This window comes from Gopherus evgoodei, chromosome 6, assembly GCF_007399415.2.
Source record: "Gopherus evgoodei ecotype Sinaloan lineage chromosome 6, rGopEvg1_v1.p, whole genome shotgun sequence".
Lineage (NCBI taxonomy): Eukaryota > Metazoa > Chordata > Testudines > Testudinidae > Gopherus > Gopherus evgoodei.
In genome coordinates, this window is record NC_044327.1 from 44,944,651 (window position 1) to 44,969,768 (window position 25,118).

Genomic DNA, 25,118 nt, shown 5'->3' on the forward strand with positions numbered 1-25,118 from the left:
AAAATGTCCCAGACCTGCTGTGAGGATAAGGTGACCAGATGTCCTGATTTTACAGGGACAGTCCCAATTTTTGGTTTTTTCTTATATAGGCTCCTATTACCCCCACCCCCATCCCAATTTTTCATACTTGCTGTCTGGTCACCCTATGTGAGGAAGACAAGTACCCCGCACAACCTCAGCCATCTGGTGGTGAGGGAAAAACTCTTTCCCAGCCCCCAAAGAAAAGGGCAACTAGCAGAGTGAGTCATGAGGAAACCCAGCCCCTTTACAAATTCATGGGTGCGAATGCCAGCCCGATCCAGGTAAGAAAAGGCTTTTTTTGGGACTGCCTGGGATATAAATACCCCGCCCTCACTCTTTCAGTCAGCAGGAAGGGCAGTCTTCTCCCAAGACCTGTCCCAACTGCTTCCTGTTCCTCTCCCCTTTCCTGATCCACGCTGGTAAAACCTTCCCCCCTCCCCTTCTACTACCCATTGTAAGGGGGAGGGCCCCTTAAAGTGGCAAGAACCCTTTTTCCTCCAGCAAGCCACACAAGGACTCCCCACACGGATGCTGCAGTGAGCACACTGGTATCACTGAAACAAATAGGAAACAAAAGAACAGGAGTTCCTCACTCAGAAACCAGCTATATTTTCTGTGTCTTTACACAGTCAATGTACGTGTAGTCTCTACCCAATCCAGTCACTTTGAATCAGTAGGTTTTGAGTGTACATGGTTTGCAATGCTATGCAACCTATCTTCATTTCAATTTAAGTCTGCAGACTGTTGAGTTATAGTAACCACTATTTCTTAATCTGCCAGTGTACTCCATCCATGGAGTGCTGCTTCCAATCCTCACTCTACTAAATTAGTAACATACCTCCATTCCAACATACAGACGCTGAAATGAAACAGGCGAGTATACTTTCAAGAAACAACCTCACAGAGCTATATGGAAGCCACATGGAGTGTGTGGCAAGGAAAAGAGTAGATAGGGCAATGATGCCTGAGACCCACATTATGAATATTACTACTAGGGCAGCAAAATATCAGAGATATTTTATAGCAGTCCACACTGGACATTCATACTTTGATAGCTGCTACTGTCCAAAAAGCAAATGGATTTGACTCTTCTCCTTTGAGTGTAGCTGGGAGAGTGAGTATTGTACCATTCTCTGTTTTATATTACTAAAAATTATTGCAATCAGATCTAAATGTTTAAAAATCAAACATGCGTGCACAGATTGTTTTCCCATCCAGTTTTCCAAGGTGAAGAATGTTCTTAAGTAGATCCTCTATAATAATTCCACTTCAGTTCTCAAATGGAATATAAATAAATTAATGGCTATATTGTAATAGGCCTATATTTTATGCCTTTCATTCAACACACTGTTGCATCCATGTTAAACTTAAAGAACCTGCTTCAACATAAAACAGGCAATTAACACCCTTGTTAAAACACAAATTCTGTCTACCCAGTCACAAGTCATTCCCCCTCCCATCAGCGTTGGCTACTTTGCAAGCACCAAAGAAGCAGTATTTTTACAAAATAAAGTATGCCAGATGCTGTAAAGAAACTCAAAGTAGCAGGAATAAAAGAAACATGCCCAAAGGGAAATGTTAGCACACAAGACGAAAGATCTAATTAAGTTAACTGGGGAAAGGAAAAAATGAATGAGTACCTTTGATGATTTATCTGCACTGTATCTTTTGATGTGTAGGAGAGGGGATAGTTTCTGGACTTCTTCCTTCTCTTGCAACTGATTTACAGCCATTTACTTTTTTAACTAGATGAGCAGCAACTTTCCCAAATGCATCCCACAGCACTTCCATCTTTTTAAAGTGTATTAACCCATGCTGTGGAATTCCTAGTCACCAGTTACCAGCCCTTGTGGCTTCACTGGAAAACAATGTTTATTCAAAAATGCCCGGATGAGTAATACTTATGGCTTAGTACACTCCTAGCATAGATCTCAAAGCATTTAATAGAGGTGGGTAGCATTATTCTCTCCATGTTACTCACAGGAGAAACTGAGATACAAAACAGTTAAGTGCCTTGCTCATGTTTGCAGAGGTGGTCAACAGCTGAACAAGAGTAATACCCATGTTCCCTGACTGCCAATCTCTCATCCTACTCACTTAGCTACACACTGCTGCTACAATCTTAGCTAATACAGGGTATTTGGAAGAAAATTCTTGATCCGCCACCCTAAAAAGCACCAAATGCCTCCAACTATGATCCTCATTTGTAATGAAGTACTACTTTCTAGTATACCAATTTGCATATTTATCCAAATATACTTTTTTGGCATCGACATTTAATGATGCAGCAATACGGTTTCTGTCTTCCATCCTGTTAATGACGCACACACAATTTCACATGGAACCATCTTCTACCCTAGTGCACATGCTTTTCTTTTACTATGATGAACTGATGTAGATTTACTTACTTATAAAAAGCCTGGTTCTCCACCCCACACTTCCAAAGATGCTTGCAGGCTGCTGGTGTAGAGGTATGAAATGACAACATAGCCTTTTTCTAAGTGTCGTAAAAAGAAATAAGAAAAAAAACATACAAATTGAATTATTTAAAGACTGTGAAATAGTCTTCCAGGGAACTGATAGAAACTCCATCCACTAGAAACATTTAGGATCAAAATTTTCCTAAGTGACACCAATCCACACTTCACTGCAATCCATTTGCACTTGATTTCCCCGCCCCCATCTGTGAAAACGGATTTTTCACATAGCAAAGCTACTTTTGTGGGGGAGAAGGAGCGGATTGAGTGGTTTGTTAACAGAGAAAAGGACTCAAGGTCATACCCATTATAGCTGTAAGCAGCTAAAGCTGAGTTTTATGCAAATGAAGCACCACAATAATTTTCATATTTAATGGTTATGCATTGCCTCAATTCCCCTGTCAAATCCTTGAATTCTTTGCTTCTCCTGCATATAAAGACAATAAATTCTCTCCCTCAAAGCCACCACTTCTTCCTCGAGTTCCCTCATCCTCTCTGAGCTGGCTCCTCCTTGACTTTCCATTAAGGTCTTCTCCTCTCGCTCTTGTTCTCCACATAGTCCCCCTTGTTCTCCTTCCCTCTTTGGCTACCCCTTCTCCCTGCTGACTGGCTCTCCTTCTCACTACCATGTCCATGCCTATCTTTGGCTCTCTTCATCCACTACTTCAAACTCCCCACCCCCACCCCATAGCGCTCTCATTTAAATTTCCCTATTTCCCTGGACTGACTCCCCCCATATCCCTTGCCGTGGCTCATTCTATATCCCCCCTGCTAGTTTCTTTTTCTCCATGTCTAGCTTTCTTTCTTCCATCCTCCCTCCTTCCCCAATCTAGACTATGGTTCTCAACATGGCCACAGCCTTGGAGACAACAATGCCCAACATCACTCTGACCCCCATTACTCTACCATCCTGAAGGTCACGGGCAGGTTAAGAGGAATGCTTTAGGCAGAGCCTCTGTGGTCAGAACACTGGAGAATGAACGAATACTAGAAGACACTAACTATACAGACACTAGATAGTGAGCTTCTCCCACAAGTCTGCAGTTCTCCCAGGCAGCTGCTTGGAAGTCCAGCAGGATGCATCTCAAATCAGAAGGCTCCCAAACAAATCAAGAGACTTTAAAATTCAGGTCTGGGTTAAGGCCTCCTGAGTGCTTCTTGTGTCTGGGGTGACTCTATAGTACCCTGCTTCACTTTGCCTTTCTGGACTCAACTCCCAAAAGGTTTCACAAGTCAAATAGCAGCAGCCTTTCTTGAGTTCTAGTTTATTAACGTAAATCAAAATAATGCAAAACTGTCCTTAAAGTCCCAACATAATTCAAGTAACCACAGCAAGGCTCCTCTTAACTCGAGTCTTCCATTAATCTCTGTCTGCCTTGTCCAACTCTCTGGCTCTGAGGGTATATATATATACAAACAGCAGTTAAACACCCATGGCTGGCCCCAGTCAGCTGACTCAGGCTCACAGGGCATGGGCTGTGAGGCTGTAAAATTGCTGTGTAGACATCTGCGTTCAGCTTGGAGCCTGAACTCTGGGACCCAATGAGTGGGTAGGATCCCAGAGCCTGGGCTCCAGCCCAAAACTGAACATCTATACAGCTATCTTTAGGCCCACAGCCTGAGCCCCAGTGAGCTTGAGTCAGCTGACTCTGAGCCAGCCAGGGCCAGGGGGTCTTTTATTCTAGTGTAGACATCAGCAGGCAAACCCCCACTGCTGCTCCCCTGGTTTCTCAGAGTCCCTGCAGGAGCCTTCTGCTCACTGCAGCTCTTTTGCAGTAACTACCACAGCATCCTCTCCCTGTTTCCTGTTCTCCCCTCTTTCTAAAATCCAGTTACCTTTTGTCAGGCCCCATAGTGAGGCTGTTAATGAGGCTCAAGTGGCCTGCCAGTTCCCTCTTAAAAATCCCAGTCCACCCTGTAACAACCCACTTGAAAATTTAACCATATAGGTCAGGGGCTTGACACTCCTGTGCATTACTCACATTTTATGCTGGTGCAATTCCCACATTTAGATAATTTGACCCTTAAAACTAGATTGCATAAATACTAGGGAACAAATTGTAAGGAAAAATCCTTGCACCGCATGGTTGGATTAGATAAACCTAATGGATGTTGTCAGATCTAATCCCTTTGTCAAAGTAGATGTCTTTTTATTGTTTTGGAAAAAAAAGGTAAGTTTATTTTTATTTTACATGTAATCTACAATATATGAAATACAATTAGTCAAACCACCCATTAAAAAGACCCGTTTTAAAATTAAAATACATTAGTAGCTTTTTAAAATTAAATCTAAATCATCCATACTAATTTAGTATAAAAATAATATCCAACCTCTCTCTGAGCTCCAAGCACATAAAATGTCTTCCCTTCAAATTTCAATTTACAGACATCAGCCCTAAGAAGAAAAAATCTTTTAAGTAAAGGAAAAAATTGCAGTGAATAAAAGTGATGTGCATTTTCATGCAAATTTAACTGATTTACAAATATAGAGCAGGCTGCCATGGAACACAATGCTATTATCTCCTCAACAGTGCACTCTTGGTAAATAGTGTAAAATCCGTAGTGCTAGAGCAAACAATATACAGTACTAATTTTTTTTCAGAGTAGAGAATATAGACTTGGGATGTTATACTTTCCACATTGTTGTGAGCCTTTAAAGAGTTCATTTGGACCAGGGAGGAAAGAGAAGAAAGCTGCTGAGACGTGAAGTGGAGATAAAAATTCTAAAGTATAAATATCAATTTCTCATCTTTAAAATCTTGGAACCCATTTGGTACTTAAAATGATGAATGGGTAACATCTTTAGGAGCCAGATGCTGCATAGAAAGGTCTGGAAGTTTCCACAAAGAATGCTGCAAATGCATCTCATTTCTCACCAGCAATATTCCATCTATTTGCATATCTGCTTATTTATGCATTGATGTCACTCATCATTGTATCCAAGCACTTACAAATAGCGCATAATACACCAAATTGCATGGATTTTTATGATGCTTAGTATCTCTAATATTAGGTACAATGAGATAAAACGTATTTTACTGTGTGTCCTAATCAAGATTTAAACCACTAAAAGAGGACATACCAGTAGTGCAATAACCTCCTTCCCCTCCTAGTTTATGCATTTTCATTTAATTGAATGATAAATTATGAAATGAGTAAACCTATTAAAATTACTGTAGTTTCTCAAACATTTCTAAGACTTTAGCAAGCAAATGGTTGACACTGAAGAGATTCTAGATGCAAAGAAAAATGTGCTACAAAGAAAAAACTTTCTGACAGGTATTGCATTTTAATCATAAAAGTACCATATCAATGAAAGGACTGATGCTTACTCAGATATTTTAACTGAGGCCCTGTGATAAGGGTAATATTTTGCTTCTTTTTTCTTTTTTGACTGATCCATTTATTTGAAATGAGCATGTTTTGCCAGTATACAATGAAAGGTTTTAACACAAGGGAAGATGCCTGAAGGTTGCAGGTCACCAGAGTACCATGTGCTCCAGCCACACCCCCAAGAATGCTTTCATTTGCCTGCAGTTTAGGGAGAAATAGATAGAGGTGGCTACTCTCATTTTAGGCAAGTGGGGGATTCCAGACTGGCCAAATTTATGGGGTTTTTAGATGTTTCTGTACATCTGCAGGGGAAAAAAAAACAGTCTACAAAGAAATCCCCATCTGTATGGCTTATCTTCCCTATTCCCCCACCTCTTGGGGAATGGCAATCAATGACAGCTCCGTTCCACCCCCTTCTAAGATGATACTCTGGGAACATTACATGTAAAGAGCCATCTAGGAGGCAGTTGCTCCTGTCATTTGTTCAGCAATTGCTCTGACTACTTGAACTGCCCACTCAGACCTTTGGAGTTAAAGTGGGGAGGATGGCTGAGATATCAATGAAAACTCTCTCAGTGTTCCCCCCAATACTTCCAGTATGTGTGTGGGGGGGTGTTTTGCAATTAAATTGGCATGAAGTACTAGTTTTTGGAGTGGCATTTGGTTTGGTTTTATCCTGCGATGAAGTTGGTTATTTTGAGTGAGGTTGCTTTTATTAGCAATTAAACTGATTTGGAGGAAGGGGTTATTTTGCAATGTAGATGATTGGGGAGCTGGAATTAAATGCTAGTAATAGGATGAGACAGATGAATAAAACACTTTGCCAGGATACAAATGGCGAAGAATATGAAATGCTGAAGACTTTTGCATCTCTTCTTTCCTCTGTCCTTCTCTCTCTCAGTCTTGGTATGTATCTACAAATTTGTAATTATTTAAAATTGTGCAAATTTATGAACACTTGAAAGTTCTAGAGTTTTCTCCAAGAATGTTGGAAGGTATGGGATTAGGCTATGACAAGAGAATCCCCATCTGACCCTCTGGGGCAGCATTAATTCCCTTGCACCAATGGAGTGATATAAAGGGAAATTAGCCTGGGCCAAAGACTTGGCTGTATGCCACACCAAATACAACTATAACTGCCAATAATTCTAATCAAAGCAGTGGCCTATTCTAGAATTTGACCATTGACCTTCTGCATAATCCTTGCTTATAAGAGCTAATTAAGATGAAAATAAGTGGCGGACACCATCATTTCTAAGCTATTCCATCAGCTACCAAAAAGCTGGAGATTTTATGAAAAAGACTGGAAATGCTGGCAAGAAACCTTCAATCTGTCCTCACTAATGTTGTCATAGCTTCAGATTTGCCCTATAACAGTGAAATCCTTGAGATAAGAAGTTGTCTTAAGAAAGAAAAAGCATAGGGGCCAAATTTACTTATATTTAGAAATCTGCCAAGGAATGATAATTTATAAACATATAAAATCCCACCTCCTCTCCCACCTGGAGTACTTTTAAAAAAAATCCTATTTTTTCTTTTCATATTTGAATGAGAAATTGACAGCACATTCAAGAGCCAAGCATAACGTGATAGGAATTGTGAAAGCTTTCCTTTGCACCCCTGCCATTATACCACATTAGTGACCTCCAATATGACAGCTATTCAATTTTTGAGCATCTCTATCAATTAGTTTGACTTGTCCAAGTTTGTCATGTAGACTAACTTCCAGTAAGAAGCAGGATGAGACCAATTTCTTTTTCATAAGTGATCTAAAAATCCTTGAAAAATAAAATGTGGAAGGGCAAAGAAGTGAATCTTCAATATTCCCTGTAGCTTCCTTAAAGGAATTAGGAGGAAAAACACAATTAAAATAATCTTATATAATAATCTGATTACAGTTGATACGCTTACCATTTTAACAAATGAATTCTTTTATTTCCCTGGAAAACTACAAAGCCCGTTGCTGTGAATCCTAAAAAAGTAGTGGTCCCGGTTGAATCCTTAAAATAAGAGAAAAAACACAAATTAAAGTAATTTGTTTGATTTCTCTCCCCCCGCCCATAGGTATGTATATTGTTGATGGTATAAATTCTTAGTCCATTGCAATCACAGATACAGTATCTGCATTTTTCTTAGGACTAAGCTTATTTGTCAACTAAATTTTTCTCAACATCTAAGTTCAATCCTCAGCAATAAAAAGTCTTGTTTCTTATTTACTATTTGACTGGATAAAACTGTCTTATGCTTTGTTTTTCTTCACATGTAGATTTTGGCAAAATGGTAGCACTGAAAGGCTTATTCTTTTCTACAAGCACATACACAAATAGTCCCATTTGATATCAAAATGCTCACCAACATGAGCAAGGGATTCAGTTTTGCCCAAATGTAGTATTCTCATCTTATCTGCTTCAGCCTTGAAATTCATAGGAACAAGCTCTCTCATATGATTTCCAATACTTCACAATATCATCTCTGCTGGAAATATTGCCACAGGACAGCCTTTCTTGCTGTATTTAGATATTTCCAATTTTGGTGGAAACCAGAAGTGCAAAGATAAGTGGTGTTTTCTTTTAAATCAGAACACCAAACTTTTTTGAATTCCACAAAGAAAAGGTCGGATTCAAATTGTTCTGAGCAAAAGTTTAGGTCAGTTCATGTTTTATACTAATCAGCTTTCCTATGCCTATTTCCAAATACTCATTTGCCTGGCTTAATCTGCTTCACTATTCTATAAGCTTTATTTCAAATCATTATGCAGTCAAAGAATATCAGGGTTTTTTTAAGCTTCCTGTGAAAAGTAAAAGCAAAAACACAGAGGGACACAGTTTCAAATGTAAGTACCCTACTGTGATTACTATTAAGAAGTCTATAATAACCATACAATGACATCTGAAATAATGCAGTATGATTCTCATCCAAAGCTCACTGAAGTAATGGGAAGTCTTTTCATTGACTTCAGTGGGCTTTGGATCAGGCCCCTTATCTAATTTAAAAAAGAAATATCTGCAATAATGCAGATATAGCTTTGGATAAGGGTTGACTATTTAATGGTGAGCGTGGTAAACGTGGTAAAGTGTGCGTGGGATCTATAGGTCACTTAGTTTGCCCCATAAAACCATGTTGGAATGCAGTATTATTAAAATATAACAATTCAAAGCAACAATTAGAGCATCATAAAAACTGGCAACCTTAACAGCAAAATTACAAAGGCAAATCACCATCACTCAAAAATGCAGATGTATGGTGGCTTCATTTGTACACGAGATGAGACAACTAGTGGTTATAACCAAAGACACCTTTGTAAAAGAAACACAGAATAGTAAAGTAGTGGACAATATGTAAGTACATGTCCAATTCACCCTTTTGTATATGCAATTTCCTGTTTGTGTTATGGTTTGTATATTTTGCAGCTGCAACTGAAACACTTGTGTTCAAAATGTTAGCCTAGAAGTTCCAGCAATTGGTTGTGGCTTCTGGATAACAGTAACACATTGTTACTGAAATTCTTAGAAAATGTGAAGTATTTCCCATTTAGAATATTTGTTTAACTCTAAAATACTGTCTCTCAGAAATTACATGCACTATATAAGATTGAAACTTAGTAAACTCCTTCATAAGATTACATTAAGGGAGAGTTTTGAATGGCAAAGAAAAGATCAGTTATTAAAACTTTTCAGACAGTACACTTAGCAAAATATACTCTACCTAGTATGTTTACTTAGGCTATCATTTTCTGTTGACTAGAAACAGTTATGAGCAATAACTGTTGTAAGAAGACAGCACAGCACAGCACTACAAGCTGTTCACACGGTTGGGATGGAATTACAATACTTGTGACCTGCCAGGACCCCCAAAAAAGATCTCCTCATACTGACACAGCATGCTAGAGTGTCATACTCTGGAATACTGCCTATGCAAGGCAGTACTTCTGGAACTGACACACAGGTGTTTGTCAATCAACATTTTACAAAGCTGCAACATCTCTCTAACTTTCTGGGGAGGCTCTTTTAGAAATGTTTTAGTACACATGGCTGGACCAAAATGGGACTAATTCACTATTAATCTGTAAGAAGATAATTTATTTTAAAAACCCTGAACTATTACCTTGCAAGGATGAGGATCAACGCCATAGGTTTCCAAAGAATGTGCTTTCAGTAGTAAATTAAATTCAGCAACAGCTGGGCTCTGTCCACTGAAATTACACAAGGCAAATGTATCAGTTTAACAAAAACACAAGATAAAAGGTATACTTCAGTTCGGTTCAGTAGGCCACAGTCATCAAAACCAGACAAAGAAAGAAAAGACCTACTAACACATACACAATTTCAACCATATAACATTTACAAAGAGGGAACTAGGAGATCTTTCATGTGATTTCTGCTGGTGCTCTGCCCTAATGCCTAATCTTTTCAGATTACGTTTTGATGCTTTTTGCATACTGCCAGGACTTCAGTGATCTGTCCAGTTAATCAGGGTTATCAAGTATCCATCAAATGTCTGTTACCTTCTCATGTACGCACAAGTTGAGTCTTACAATGAAATAAACCTCAGCATCTGTTTTTTCCACTCACAACCTCCCAAACTAACTTAAAAGGATTGTCCAGATTAAGATACATTCCTTCCAGCTCAGGGTATTGAAAAGGCAATCATATTACACAGACTACTGAGACACAGGCCTAATTATAGCAGAGCCTGCTACTACCACCATGGTTTAAAATTTGTCAGCATTTCCATTATATGCCCTTATTTTTAGGGGGTGGTCTCAAATAAACCATAAATATTCACTAAAGCCTAAAACATGGAATGCAAAGTCTCAACTTTGAAGAAAGTGTTACTGGTTTTAACTCCTTCATTGCCAGCTTCCATTATAAACTATTGCGAGATTATTTTTTTAAGATACTGTGGAATGCCAATATTTTCAAATAGATGCATTGGTGATATGAGAGACAAAGCTCTTTGTGGTATCCTAATATCTAGTTTGTTTTGACCACAGCCACCCATTGAAGCAAGGACTTCATTGAGCTGCCCATAATGATGTCCAGGTCCCTTTCCTGAGGTGATACAGTTTAGTACCCTGTAAGGCATCAGAGTAGTTCAAATGTTTTCCTCCAATGTGCATAATTTTGCATTTACAAAACATTGAACTACATCTGCCACTGTGCTGCCTGCAGTGTTATCCTAGCTTTCTTAGGTCCTCTCTGGCATTCCTCAGTCTCCCTGGGGGTGACTAAAAAACACCTTTGTTATCTACAAATTTGGCAACGTAACAACTCGCCCCTCTTTTCAAATCATTAGTAAATATATTAATCAACATCAGACCTAGTACACAATCTTGCAGCACTCCGCTGTTATTCTCTTGCCATAATGAAAATTCACATTCATTTCTCTGCTTTAATTTTAGTCTCTGCCAGTGTTTTATTCAGGAAATTTTAAGTAAGTTATGTTGATGGTTCTCTTCTAAAACACCATAGGTGAGAGATCCAGGAACAGAGCACAAGACTCCTGAGTCCCAGTCCAGTGCTCTCTAGCCCCTGAAGCACACTGCCCCACTTACTGACTCACTATTTACTCTGGCATGTCTGGACCTTATAATCTACATCAGAACAATGTAAAACATTAACTCAACAGAGACTAAGAGAAGAGAAGAGCTAGTCAAAAACTTTTCATTGATTTTTTTTCCTGATTAAAAATAGATTTTGGAAAGAAAAAATTTTTCACAAATAATTTTGGTTTTCTTCAAAACTGATTATCATTATTATTAAACTGAAAAATATTTTCATTTTCTTTCAAATCAAAATTTTCTTTTCAGTTCAGGATGAGGGGCTTTCAGGAGGTTAGAGATTAGGAAGAACAAGGCATTTCTTCCCTTTCTCCCAACTTTTTCCAGTATGAAAAAAGGGTAAAAAGTATGAAAACAAAGCAATCTGAAATGAACATTTGTTTAGACATATTGAAAAATTCCATGAAACATATTAAACTAAAAATGTTCATTTTGTTCAGAAATTTTTGCAAAAGAGGAGACGCACTTACCTGTTTTTGACCAACCCTACTGAAGTGTAAAGCAAGTAGAAATAATGAGCCGAACCATATTGTAAATGAATATTATAAATTGTACAAGATTTTGCCTCATGTACTTGTAGATTACAAATTCAATCAGCTACTAAACACACCCCAATTTTCTTTGGAGCCTGATATTAAGACCACTGCTGAGATGACCTGTTCTGCATAAAATGAACCAGGGGAATTCTCTATTGACAAAATACACAGAGATATCAGTAATGCTATGGGAAATAAGATGGCAGGAATCTGTGGAATTCCTGCGGAGCCATTAAAAAGCACCAAACCAGCTATTATTTGCAGCTGCAGGCACTGACAATATCATCCGGAGAACAGAGTCAGTACCATCCAACTGGCAAAAAGGCACTATTTTACTGCTTTAGAAATGCGAAGGCCACAAACAAGACTGTTGTGACTACTGCAGCATTACTCTTCTATCCATCCCGAGGAAAGTTTTTGCTTCTGTCTTATTGGCCTGACCCTCGGATATCTTCAGAAAAAGAAGACCATAAGTTGGTTTCACTCCCAGCCATTCCACAATAGAGCAAATCTTCACAGTGTGCCAGCTTATTGAGAAGGCATGAAAATTCAAGCATCCCATTCACACTGCATTTGTTATTTCAAAGCCGCTTTTCATTATTAACATGGAATTGCTTTGACTGATCTTGAAACTCACAGGCTTCCTTGACAAACTGTGTAGAATGTTCCATCTCGTATATGATGACTCCTCAAGCTGAATTATTGTAAATGGGAAAATAACTGCCTTCTTCTGAATTACATCAGGAGTTCGACAAGGATGCATTGCATCCCCAGAACTCTTCAACGCAGTCAAAGACTATGTACTTGACCAGACGCTAAGTAAATGTATTTTAGGCATACCCTTTGATAAGAACCTTACCAACATCGATTTTTCCAATGGCATAGTGCTAGTTATTGAACTAGTGGATTAGCAGGCTGTGGCATTTAAAGCCCTGGAAAGCTCGGTGAAGAGCTCAGACTGAAAATTAATTGGAGGAAAACCGAAAAAAAAAAAAAAAAAAAAAAGTCTTCCAGTTGGTGATTTTGAACATGCTATGGGCTCTAGCATCTTATTGGGCAACCATCTAGTCAAGATTGTCAGTGATTTCATCTACCTCGTCTCTATTGTCAATAATTTGGTGAGCAACAAGAAAGCACTTGAAGCCTACACTGCAAAATTGTCATAAGTAAAAGGGTACCTCATCCAGAACATCTTTCACAAACAAAAACTTTGATAAGCAGAGAGATGAAGCTAAGGATATATAATGCTTTGGTGGTCAATGTGTGACATGTGGCTGAACACTATCAAGACCATAAAGAGGTTGGACACCACTCAGATGAAGTATCTACAAATGATAAATTCATACTGTTTGATGTTTTTGAAGTTGAATGAAGAGAGCTGCTTCCTAACTAGACAGATCATGCTTTCTCAAATGGATGCACAACACTATATAAGGTGGTATGGTCATCTATTCTGCCTGAGCTTCCCTGCGAGAAGTATCTTTGACTTTGATCCAATGAAAGCAGGATGGAAAAGACCCCCCAAAAGTCCTAAAACAAGATGGATGGATGGCATCAGACACATATTCCTCACAGCTATCCTACTGCATAACATGGCAAAAATGGCTCAGGATATATCATCATGGAGGCACACAACATGTTTGATGACATCTACGTTGTCCAAGCAAGAACATGAGAATGAACTAAACCTAACCTTAATAATCTAATTGGCCCTTTTCATGGTAAGGAGATAATTTCTTTTTTCTAAATAAATGTACCTATGTCAAATCTTAACATCAGAGCAAGCTGAAAATTGATCACCGTCTTAACATTAAATGCTACTTTTGATCAGTGTCAGGAGCCTTTAAAAGTTCTGCTTAAGATGGCCTCACACAATGTCCTTTCATCTAGGGGAAATCATCCAATTAATGCCCTTAACCTGCAAACTAGGGAACATAACCAAGTATCTCTGTGGTTTATATTTCACTTCAATCAGGAAAGCTGGGTAAGCTTTCCTGATTGAAATTCTTGTATTTCCAGTAGGCCTCATATGTGCACACATATAATTTATTCAGCATTAAAGAGAATCCTAAATATATTACATTTTCAATCAGTTTCCAGGTCAGAAAGCCCAGAACTGTGCATTCAGGAAAAAGGACTGGTATTTTTGTGTGCAGAAAAGCCTGGCAGCCTACAATACAAAATGAAAAAATGCATTTCTGATTTGAATTCAGAGCTCTACAACTGGGATAAGCTATGCATTAATGATGCATCCTATGTGCACTCTGCAACTATCCCATGAGAATCTATCCATTTTAAAGCTCCAGCTAAAACTTCGAAGAGATACTCCAACTGAAGAACTGAACAGCTCATAACGTGTTCTGCTATTTTCTTTTAAACTAATGAGAAGTGCACATTAGAGGATGTAGAAACTCCCACTATTTACTTCCATATGCACCTCTGGATCTGATGCTCTTTGAAGGCCAGGGAGTTATGAAGCTCAATGGGAAAGGCTTTCCAGGGACGTGGATTAAGGGTTATGTCACTGACACAACTTGCTTCCCCACACCACCACACTAATTCACATCTAAAATCCCTTTTTCCTTCATTCCCTATCATTTGGGGCCTGATGAGAAGCAAAGTACATCCTTTGCTGCAGTCAGAGAGCTGAGGGTGCACCTCACAGGAATATTGGTCTCGTTTCTTTAAATAGTTTATGATATGTTTGTTTTAAGAGAACCATGCACTAGTGAATCAAAAAAGAGTGTTGGTCAGATTTATTTCGTGCCACTGGCCTACTGAATGATGTTGGGCAAGTCACTTCCACTCTCTGTACTTCAGTTTCCCCATCTGTGAAACGGGGATAATGACACTTATTTCTAAAATGCTTTGAGATCTACCAGTGCAAAGCATTATTTAAAAGTTATTATTCATGGTTTTGTAATCACTTTTGTATCACTTGGAGCCACCTGCTGCTGAACACTTATATACTATGTTCGTTCCAGGAGTCATTGCTCAACATTAAACTGTGGACAGGTTAAAGCAATTCAAAGACTTACAAAGCATTCATGTAATGATCTATTCAGAAGTGCTAAGCATCCTCAGTATCCACTGAAGCCAATGTAAGCTGCAAACCCTCCACTCCTCTAAATTTATACAGGTTTAAATAACATAGAACGAAGTCCCTTTTGAGATTCCCTTTCACTCACGGTTGTTGATGCTGATCATCCTCTGCTATAATCTCAACAAGATAGATCACAGGGATTTTCTATGAAGGCCCTCCATCTCCGAAATGTTCTCCATCTCATTATACGCTAGATCATGAGTGGCATCTTTTAGCAGAACTCAAGACATTCAAGTTTTCTTTTAAGTTTGTGGATTTGCCTGTGTTCTATAAAGGATTCTCTGGGTGATTTATTTCTTACATGTCAGGGGCAGCTACCAGATTTGTGGGCTTTTTTAAATCTTTTTTATCCATGCTAGTTGAAAATTCTACAAAGCCATGTGTCCAATATGCTGAAATCCTTACACAGTTTTTAGTTTGCCCTTATTCAGACAAACTTCCTATGTGCTCAAGAACAGTTTTGATTGCAGGCTATATTAAAACCTGAGTAAAGACTTCAGGATTTGGCATTAGGTTTTTAGTTTCTGATGGAGACACTATGGAGAATTAAGCACCTAAAACTCTAAATAATGCCTCATTCTCATAAATACAGATCTATTAAGATTAGCCCAGAAGTAAAAAAGGCACTGTTAGTAAACTCAGTTAGTATACAGTTTTTGACTGCATTGCTTTGCAGTAGTTACGATGAAATTACCATGAAGATAACTTTATAGAGAAGTGCAGAATGAAAAATCTTCTAAACTACTTTCCAACCCTGTTCCGTAGTTTGTCATTGAGTCTTTTACATTAAAAATAGGAAGGCAAAACTTTGCAAACTATCTAAGCAATGGCACTGCTCCTCTTGGGATTCCCCTGGCAACCGGTATCACAACAGAGCAAAAGCTTTAAATTCATCTCGAAGAATGTCAGTTACTGCACAGAGTGAGTAACCTCCTCTTCTTCTTTGAGAGGCGTCCCTGGGCTGCTCCTCTCCAGGTGTCTGAAAAACAGTATTCCGTAGGATGGTCTGGACTTCAGATGAGGCAAAAGGCTGTTGACAAGACAGCTCTACCTAATCTGGTGTCAGACGCTGCAATGTGGATGAGAGTGTAGTGATTAGTGAAGGTAAAGCTCAATGCCCAGGTAGCTGCCTTGTGTATGTCAAACAGTGGGACATTGCAGAGACGAGAAAGTGGACACAGCTCTGGTAGAGTGTGTTCTAATTGATGTAGGAGGTTGTATTTGCCTGAGTTGGTAACAAAAGCATATGCAGTCACCAATCCATCTGGAAAGTCTCTGTGTAGCGATAGCATTTCCTTGTGAGCGCTGAGTAGTAGAGACAAACTGTCTGGGGGTTTTCCTTTTACCTGGATAGAACAAAACCATGTAGGATAATGTTCTGTGAACATTAAGAGTGTAAATTATTGATTCAAAGGCGTTAGCATGAGGTTGGGGGGGGGAAATGCTGGGAGGTGTCTCGGTTTACTGAGGTAAAAGGAAGAGTGTATGTGGAGTGTGACGTTATCACGGAAGAAAGTGATATACGGAGGGTCTGCCATAAGCACTCCCACTCTCCTACTCATCTGGAAGACGTGATTGCTATGAGGAAGGCAGTCTTCATGGACAGGTGGAGAAAGGAGCAGGTAGCCATTGGTTCAAAGGGTATATTCATCAGGGCTTTGAGGACTAGGTGTAAATCCCAAGGTGTAGCAGGTGGTTCCACATCCAGATATAATGTCTGGATACACTTCAGGAACCTTTTGGTGATTGGATGGGCAATCTTATGGTGGAAGGCGGTGATTGCTGCGAGGTGGACCTTGAGTGAGCTCGTAGAGAGACCAGATGTTTTAAAGTGTAACAGGTAAACCAGTATCAGTGGGAGTGAAGCAGAAACTGGAGAGGTCTGCTTGTCAGCGTACCAAGATGTGAACTGTTTCCATTTACGCATGTAGGTAGTGTGCATGTTGTATGTTTTGCTGTGTAGCAAGACAGTGCGTACTTGGTCCGAACATGTTAACTCTGCATTAGAGAACCATTGATCAGCCAGGTCCTCAGGTGGACACATTGGGGTGAAATAGTTGTCCCCTGCGTTGTGATAGGAGGTTGCTGAGAGGGGAAAGGGGAATGGGTGGCTTGGCCGACATGTGCAGGAGGAAGGGGTATCACGGTTGTCTGGGCCACGCTGGGGCTATGAGAATGATGTTGGCTCTGTCTGTTCATATCTTATGAATTACTCTGTACAACAGAGGCATTGATGGGAATGCATATATGGGAGCTTCGGTCCAACAGAGCATAAAGGCGTTTCCCCATGTGTTTCCCCATGCCTGGAGCAGAATGTCGGGCATTTTTTGTTTGTTGCTGTGGCAAACAGATCCAGTTGGAGATAACCCAGGTCTGGAAAATGTTGGAAAGAATGAAGTCGTTGAGTTCCCACTCGTGCTGTATGGGGAATGATGAGCTGAGCTATGCGGAGATATAGATATTGTGCTGAAGGCACCAGTTCCAAAGTTCTACCACCTCTGTGCAAAGGGAGTGTGACCAGGTTCCCCTCTATCAGTTGACATAAAACATGCACGCAATGTTGTCGGTCATGATTTGAATTTGATGGTTTTGGATGATGGGAAGGAAATGGAGGCAGGCATTGCATACGACCCAGAGCTCTAGCAAATTTATGTTAAGCTTGGTTTCTGAAGTGGCCCATAGACCCTGAGTGGTGAGGTGGCCGATGTGTGCTCCCCATCTTGTGAGGGATACATCTGTGGTGATGGTAATTGAAGGGGGATGTTGTCGGAAGGGAATCCTGGTGCAGAGGTTGATGGGAGAGCATAGGCACCAACTTTCCGCAGTCCCGGTGGGTGCCTGTGCCTCCCACCCCCTTTCCTGTCCCAACTCCACCCTTTCCCTGCCCCATTCCAACTCCGTCCCCAAAGTCCCCGCCCCAACTCTGCCCCTTCCCTGCCCCTATTGGACCCCTTCCCCAAATCCTTGCCCCGGCCCTGCCTCTTCCCTGAGCACGCTGCGTTCCCCTTCCTCCCCGCTCCCTCCGAGCTGCGTGAAACAGCTGTTTCATGGCACAAGCGCTGAGAGCTAGAGGGAAAAAAAGTGGGCACATGGCGTGCTCAAGGGAGGAGGCAGAGGTGAGCTTGACCGGGGGTTGGGGCAGGTAGCTGCCGGTGGGTTCCGAGTCAGTGCCTATGTGGGAAAGGTCTACAGAGTAGTGAGTCCTTGACTTTCTGGGGCATAGTTAGTAACCTGTGTAGCCTGTGCTTGTTTGGTTTGTACACTGTGGCTAGCCAACCCCGAAGGCATCGCATGTACAGGCGAGCATTTGCTACCACCAATGTGCAAGCGGCCATATGTCCTAATAGCTGTAGGGAGTCTTGGACAGTAGTCTGTGGGCTGGCACCTATCTGGGTAATAAGGATGCCCCCATTGTGTGGAATCTGTACTGGGGGAGAGATGCAAGACAGGTGATGGAATCGAGGTGGGCTCCAATGATGTTGATTTGTTGGGTAGGTTGTAAGGTAGATTTGGTTTTGTTTATTTGAAGGCCCAAAGGTGCGAAAGCAGTGAAGGGTTGCAAGAGTTGTGTGGTTTTCTTCTAACTGAGTGGGAGACTTGAGGAGATAGTCGTCCAGGTAAGGAAATATGAGGATTCCTTCCCTCGCCCCCGAGATGTACTATTACAACTGCAAGTATCTTGAAGAAGACACGTGGTGCGGTGGAGAGGCCAAATGGGAGGACTCCGTATTGGTAATGTTACACTCTCACAGCAAATCTGAGGAAACATTGATGGGCAAGGTGGATAGAGACATGGAAATGTGTGTCTTGGAGGTCGAGGGTTGAAAACCAATCTCCTTGTTCCAGCATCGGAATCATCATTGGGAGAGTAACCATCTGAAATTTCTGTTTCTTGACAAACTTGTTCAAATGTCGAAGACAGAGGATAGGGCGCCAACTGCTGTTTTTCTTTTCCATCAAGAAGTAGTGGGAGTAAAACCCTTTTCCTCTGTGTTGAGGGGGTACCTCCTCTATTGCTCCGAGATGTACGAGACACCTTGTACCTCCTGACAGAGGAATTGTTTCATGAAAGGGGTCCCTGAAGAGGGATGGGTAGGAGGGTGCGTGGGAGGTAAGGAGAGGAAGGGGATGGCATAACCCAATCTGATAAGTTCCAGGACCCATCTGTCCATAGTGATGGTTTTCCAGTTGGCCAGGAACGGATGCAAATGGTGTCCAAAAAAATGGTTGGTTGGAATTGGTGCTGGAGAGGGTGCGAGGTTTCCTATACCCTTGACCAAGGCTTCAAATTTGTTTATTTGAGTTAGGAGGGTGGGTTGCCGTTGTTTGCAGAGGGCAACATCGTTGGTTCCTGGGCCTATGTCATTGTTTAGGTTGTTGCGTATCATATAGTGTATCATATGGTAACACGGCCATTGGTATGGCTGATATCTATATTGTCTCTTTTTTGAGACAGGTGTTTGGATGCCTAAGGATCGGAGTGTGGCACGAGAGTCCTTCATGGAGTGAAGGACCTCATTGGGTTGTAGAGGCAAAGAGCTTGTCTCTATCGAAAGGGAGATCCCTGACTGTATTCTGTACCTCCTTCGGAAAGGAGGAAGAAGCAAGCCATGAGGACCACCACATGACAATGGCTGTGGATCTGGCTGCTGCGTCCACAGCATCCAGGGCAGCTTGAAGAGCTGTGCTAGAGATCAATTGGCCCTCAGACACCACTGCTTTAAATTGTCTTTGTTCATCCTCCAACATATCATCGCTAAATTGCATTACCTTAGCATAATTTTTGTGGTCATATTTTGCTAAGAGCGCCACGTAGTTCACTACTCTAAATTGCAAAGTGGAAGAATACACTTTGCAGCTGAAGAAGTCCAGTCTCTTGTTATCTTTGTCTGAAGGAGTGGAGCAGAAGTGTTGGTATTTGTTTTTCTGTTTGGCCGCATCCACCACTAGCAAATTATATGAGGGGTGTGTAAACAGAAACTCAGAATCCTTAGATGGGACAAAATATTTGCGGTCCAATCTCTCGCTAGTGGATGTTATTGTGGCTGGGGTCTCCCAAATAGCTTTAGCAGGTTCCATAATGGCCCCATTAATTGGTAGGGCTATTTTGGAGGAGGTCATAGCTTGCAGGATGTTGGTGAGCTCGTGGTGTGTTTCAGGTACGTCCTTCAGGGTAATCTTGAGCTCTTCTGCTACTCTCAGAAAACTCTTGAAAGTGACTGAGCTTATCAGTAGCAGGAGGTGGTGGGGGCACCATGGCATCTTGTGGTGTTATTGCTATAGAAGAGGTGTGCGGGACAGTGTCCTCTGTAGGGGTGGCTGCCACTTCAGATCTTATCTGTGTTTCAGTGTAAGCAGGCAGTGGGGAGGGCCTGACAGATTTCCTCCGGGCAGCCCGTGGAAGACCTGAGTGTGGTGTGGTGTAGGCCCATGGACCCCAGTGTGGCCATTGCTCCGGGGGCATAGGTGGTCCCATCCAGGGATTGCCCTACTAGTGTGGATAGCCTTGAGGATATGGAGCTCATGCTGTAATGCATCTCCCAGTTGTAGGTAACTGAATCTGGGGAGAGTACTGAGAGGAAAACATCTGGTCATCATATTCCTCTCCTCCGCCTCATCCTTATCCTCCCACACTTCATTAGTGGGGCTTGAAGTGGTAGGGGAGTACTGAAGGCAGGGTGCTAAAGGTCTCTGTGATAGACTGGTGTCAAGAGGAGCAGGAGCATGGGACATGCTTAATTCCTCTGGCTGTAAAAACTGCAGTGGAGCTGACTGACCAGGAATCAGTGCCAGTCTAGCTGGTGGAGCCAGAGTCTGCTGGGGCACAAGCTGGCTCTGTGGAGTAGGAGTCCCCGAGGTAGGCACTGCAAGGGAGGCTGGAGACATCAGGAGGCTCGGTGCTGAGAGTGGCGGCTGCAAAAGCGGCACTGCAAGATCAAAGGATGGTGCCCACCTGCCGCTTGTACTGTTGGCACTGTAGCAGCTCTCAGCACTGTGCTGACAGAAGTGGCCAAAGGAGAGCTGAAAGAGACGGGAAACTGGAAGGCCTGAGCCTCAGTACGGTCAGTGCCTGAGGTGCCTGACACATGGAAGGTGACAGGAGAACTGGTTTTAACTGGACTGCAGAGAGGCATCTGGATTCATTCAGTGGTGGTGAACAGCAGAACCCAATCCCAAAAGTCAAGATCAGCTAGAGGATGATAAACATGGGGAAGACAACAAATGCATTCTATATGCATAGTTCCAACTGCCTTTTCTAAAAGAGAACTTTGCTGGGAAAGCAGCAATCTCTGGGCAGCTCTAACAAATGGCACAGCATAAGATGACCATATTTTTCCACTTTAGCAAGTTATTCCTACTACTGAACAACATGTGCTCCTGACTCACAAGAGATTCCTAGTAAAATCATGCAAACCAATCTAAATTTTGTTCCTTGTTATTCACAATACAAGTTTCATTTAAAAAAAAAAAAATTTCTCCAGAAGTTCCACTGCTGCTCTAAGTCACAATTTCTAAGACATCACATCAGCTGGTTTCATATGGAGATTGCTCCTTAACTCAATGCCTCCAAAAATTCTCTCCAGGCTTGCTGTGTAAATGTTAGTTTTGGTCTGACTCACTCTCTCCGCCCTCCATTACTCACACACAATTACAGATTGATGTCTTTGAAATGTTTTTTCCTATGAAAAATGGCTTGTTTTCCCTCCATGGAAGTTTCCATTTTCTCTGAATATTTTTGGGGGAGTTCACATCAAAAATCCAAACCCAAAATTTACCTTTCATTTTTTTGGCAAGCAAAACTGGCAAAATTTCAGCCTTTCAGAAAATTTTTTTTTCAAATAAAACCTATATTTTTCACCAAAATAGGTGACATTTTTCATACTGCAGAAAAAAATATGACAATGTATTTATTCATTTTTGTCAACATATTTTATGGAGGAAAAAACACATTTTCTGACCAACTCTAATTACAGGGCTTACAAAGCTTGAAACGATGCAGATACTTTGTGCTGGACCGGGTCCTTATTCTACTTAGTCTCTATACCCACCTCTGATGTTAACCTGCATTCGCTCCTTAGCTGTAGAGAAGGCGTTCAAAGAAGGCAGACTAAAGAAGAAATGTTACTGGACAAATGACCACCTTCTTTAAAATTGGACAAGACAAAGCCCTTTGTCTGAGGTTCACCTGCTGAAGGGATCTGCTCACAATCTCTTGACAGGAAAGTCTCTCACTCCAAATAGGCAAATGAGTCTATGTACTGAGACTAACACAGCTACCACAACACTGCAAACAATCATCTGCCTATGTCAATCAGAATTGAAATGGAAGCCCGTTAATCCAGACTGGTGCTTATGGTTTATTTTTTTCAAACCTTCCGTAGATTTACAATAGTCATTTAAATACATGCTGAAGATATTGAGGGTTTTACTGACCTCTGAAAAGTGCAAAGTGAATTGTGGTTGATGTTTGTTCCCCTAAATGCAGTTTATATTAGAATGGGCATGTTAAGTAAAATGATCATAAGAATGTAAATTCATTCTCTATCAGACATTTCTGATAACTGTCTGGTATTACTATGGCAACATAGGCTGGGCAGTAGCTATACAGCTTGGATACCTCTAATACCAGCAATAGAAAGAATTTTCAGTGTTAAAGGGAAAGATCTTTACATTGATCTAGTTCTTTTCATCCTCAATGATACAAACATGCTTTACAAAGTGATACACAAACTAAATACAAAGATCACTTCATTCACCACTGAAATGCAGCCATCTCTAAATATGAGCCACTTGTTTTGTTAAATCTGAAAGCTGTTGAATTACAAAACAAACCACTATCAAAACAGCTGTTTTTATAAGACATGCCAACATTAGCATAGAAATGTCTGGGACTATTGGAGTTAGGGGTATCTGCCCTGCAAAATCAGGATGAATGTAAATAATAATATTTAGTAGTAAGGTAACAGACAGCTGAAATTGCAGGAATAAGTCAGACAGGCAGAATGAAATTTTGGTAATTAATACATTTAATTAGATAAATGAAAACAATCAAAAGCTATATGAATATATTTAAACTGACTGTATTTAAATGTTTCCCATGTTAAGATTGTCCTTCTAATACCTCAAAGTCGTCATTCTTCTCAAAAGAAAGATACTCCACAATCACTGGATTTCTTATATTTGTCTTCAACCAGACAATTTTTTTTAATTGTAATAAATCTTAAAAGGTACAACTGTGCATATATCAGTCTAAACAAAGGTGCAATATATTCAAAAGTTTATCATAATAGTTATTGCCTCGTTCCCCTAAACAATAACCAGAAAGTAAAACCAAAACTAAAAGGTCAACCAATTATTTGCTTTTTCTATAAAATGAAATGGCCTATTCAATCTACATTCTCAAAATCTAAAAGGTAAGGTGTAGAAGCTAATACAGTAGCTGAGAACTGAATTAGATTCACAGCCTTTTCAAGAATTTGCTTCTGATGTCTTTAAAGGAGATTCCTTCTTCTCTACCAAATTCAGCTCTACCTTTGGCTGGGAGATTATGTTATCAAAGAGAGAACTGGAGAAAAGCAAATGCTCTTCAACGAGCATTGAACTAGGTCTCTAGAGAGGTATACATTTCCTTAAGATTTTCAGTTCCCATCAGAACAGTCTCTCAAAGACCATTAAGGTACAATTGGAGCACTGGAAAAAAAGAATGCTTCCCAGTAGTCTCACTATCTCATTGCAAGTTCTCTTGCCTCTAAAACATACAATGGCAAAATTATGTTACTTATTTCTTCTCTATAAGTCATCAGGCAGTTATTGATCAGTGTTAAAAGAAAAAGCCTCAAAACATTTGTGCAAAAATTTACATTCAGCACAGACAGTTATTTAAAAGTCTTTTTTCCCCCAGGGAGATATTTTAGTCTAATTTGAAAAAGAATGTCTTTGCTTGAGACTGCAATTTACTAATGGTAAGGGATCCTTTCCAGCCTGTCCACTTGCTGCATCAAAAATGTTTGCTGTTGTGTTAAGATGAATTATCCTCCTGCAAAACCCTCCTTAAAACTCTCCTCTGCCAAAATGCCTGGAAAAAACGTAACAGTTAGATTGGTGGCGTGCTGATACTTCTGCTATCATGCTGACCAACAGGGCCGGCGCTTCCATTTAGGTGACCTAGGCGGTTGCCTAGGGCACTAGGATTTGGGGGGGGGCAGCATTTTGCCACCCTCGGCGGCAATTCGGCAGTGGGGGGGTCCTTCTGCGCTCTGGGTCTTTGGCAGCAATTCTGTGGCGGGTCCTTCACTCACTCCAGGACCCGCTGCCAAAGTGCCCCGAAGACCGGGAGCCGTGGAAGGACCCCCCCGCTGCAGAATTGCCGCCAATGACCAGGAGCGCGGAAGGACCCTCGCCTAGGGCGCCAAAAACCCTGGCGCCGCTCCTGCTGACCAACATTGTCTCATTGTTTCCCTGTACTTCCCCGTCGGTTGTCTCTTGTCTTGCACTTAGACTGTAAGCTTTTGGAGGCAGGAGCGGTCATTTTGTTCTGTGTTTATATAGCACCTAGCACTATAGTCCATGAGTAGATGCTATGGTAATATAAATACATAACAACAACAAACAAGAATAAGATATTTACTTTCCATGTGAGAAATATAAAAACAGATTATTAATCAACATCTGGTGTAACAGAGAGCCTTCATTTTCATTTATAGGCATTCATGCTAGTGTACTTTCCAGTCAAACTAGCAAAAAATGCCAAACCCCTTCAGTCTTGAAAAGGAAATTTGAGTATCACAACTCGAGCAGTCTCAGTTCTTCTCATGTGTCTCATCTCAGGGAATCCTGGCTGTCAGCTAGTGGTCAACAGCTACTGGACTATCAAAATGGTAAATCCTCTATTAGAAAGTCATAAGATACACCATATGGTTTACAAGGAATGTGTGACTTTGAACAGAGAGCAATCATTTTGATTCCAGTAAAAACATTTGTGATGCTCAGCATTTTTGTTCTGTCCTTTAAAGTGAATGCAGATAATGGAGATACTGTAAGTGAATCAGCAATAGGGAAAACATTTGGAAATGGCATATATTCTTTCC

The 25,118-nt window shown here is 40.8% G+C and overlaps 1 protein-coding gene across 2 annotated transcripts in view; it reads right to left on the bottom strand.

Annotated features, from left to right (window-relative positions):
- FRMD3 (FERM domain containing 3) overlaps positions 1 to 25,118 on the bottom strand; it is a 206,055-nt gene that overhangs the window by 38,374 nt on the left and 142,563 nt on the right. For both annotated transcript variants that reach the window (XM_030567430.1, XM_030567428.1), the window contains exons 7-10: positions 9,936 to 10,023; positions 7,743 to 7,831; positions 4,830 to 4,893; positions 2,430 to 2,518 (exon numbers count right to left, since the gene is read on the bottom strand). In XM_030567430.1, the coding sequence (XP_030423290.1) occupies positions 2,430 to 2,518; positions 4,830 to 4,893; positions 7,743 to 7,831; positions 9,936 to 10,023 (330 nt within the window). The remainder of the gene's footprint in view (positions 1 to 2,429; positions 2,519 to 4,829; positions 4,894 to 7,742; positions 7,832 to 9,935; positions 10,024 to 25,118) is intronic.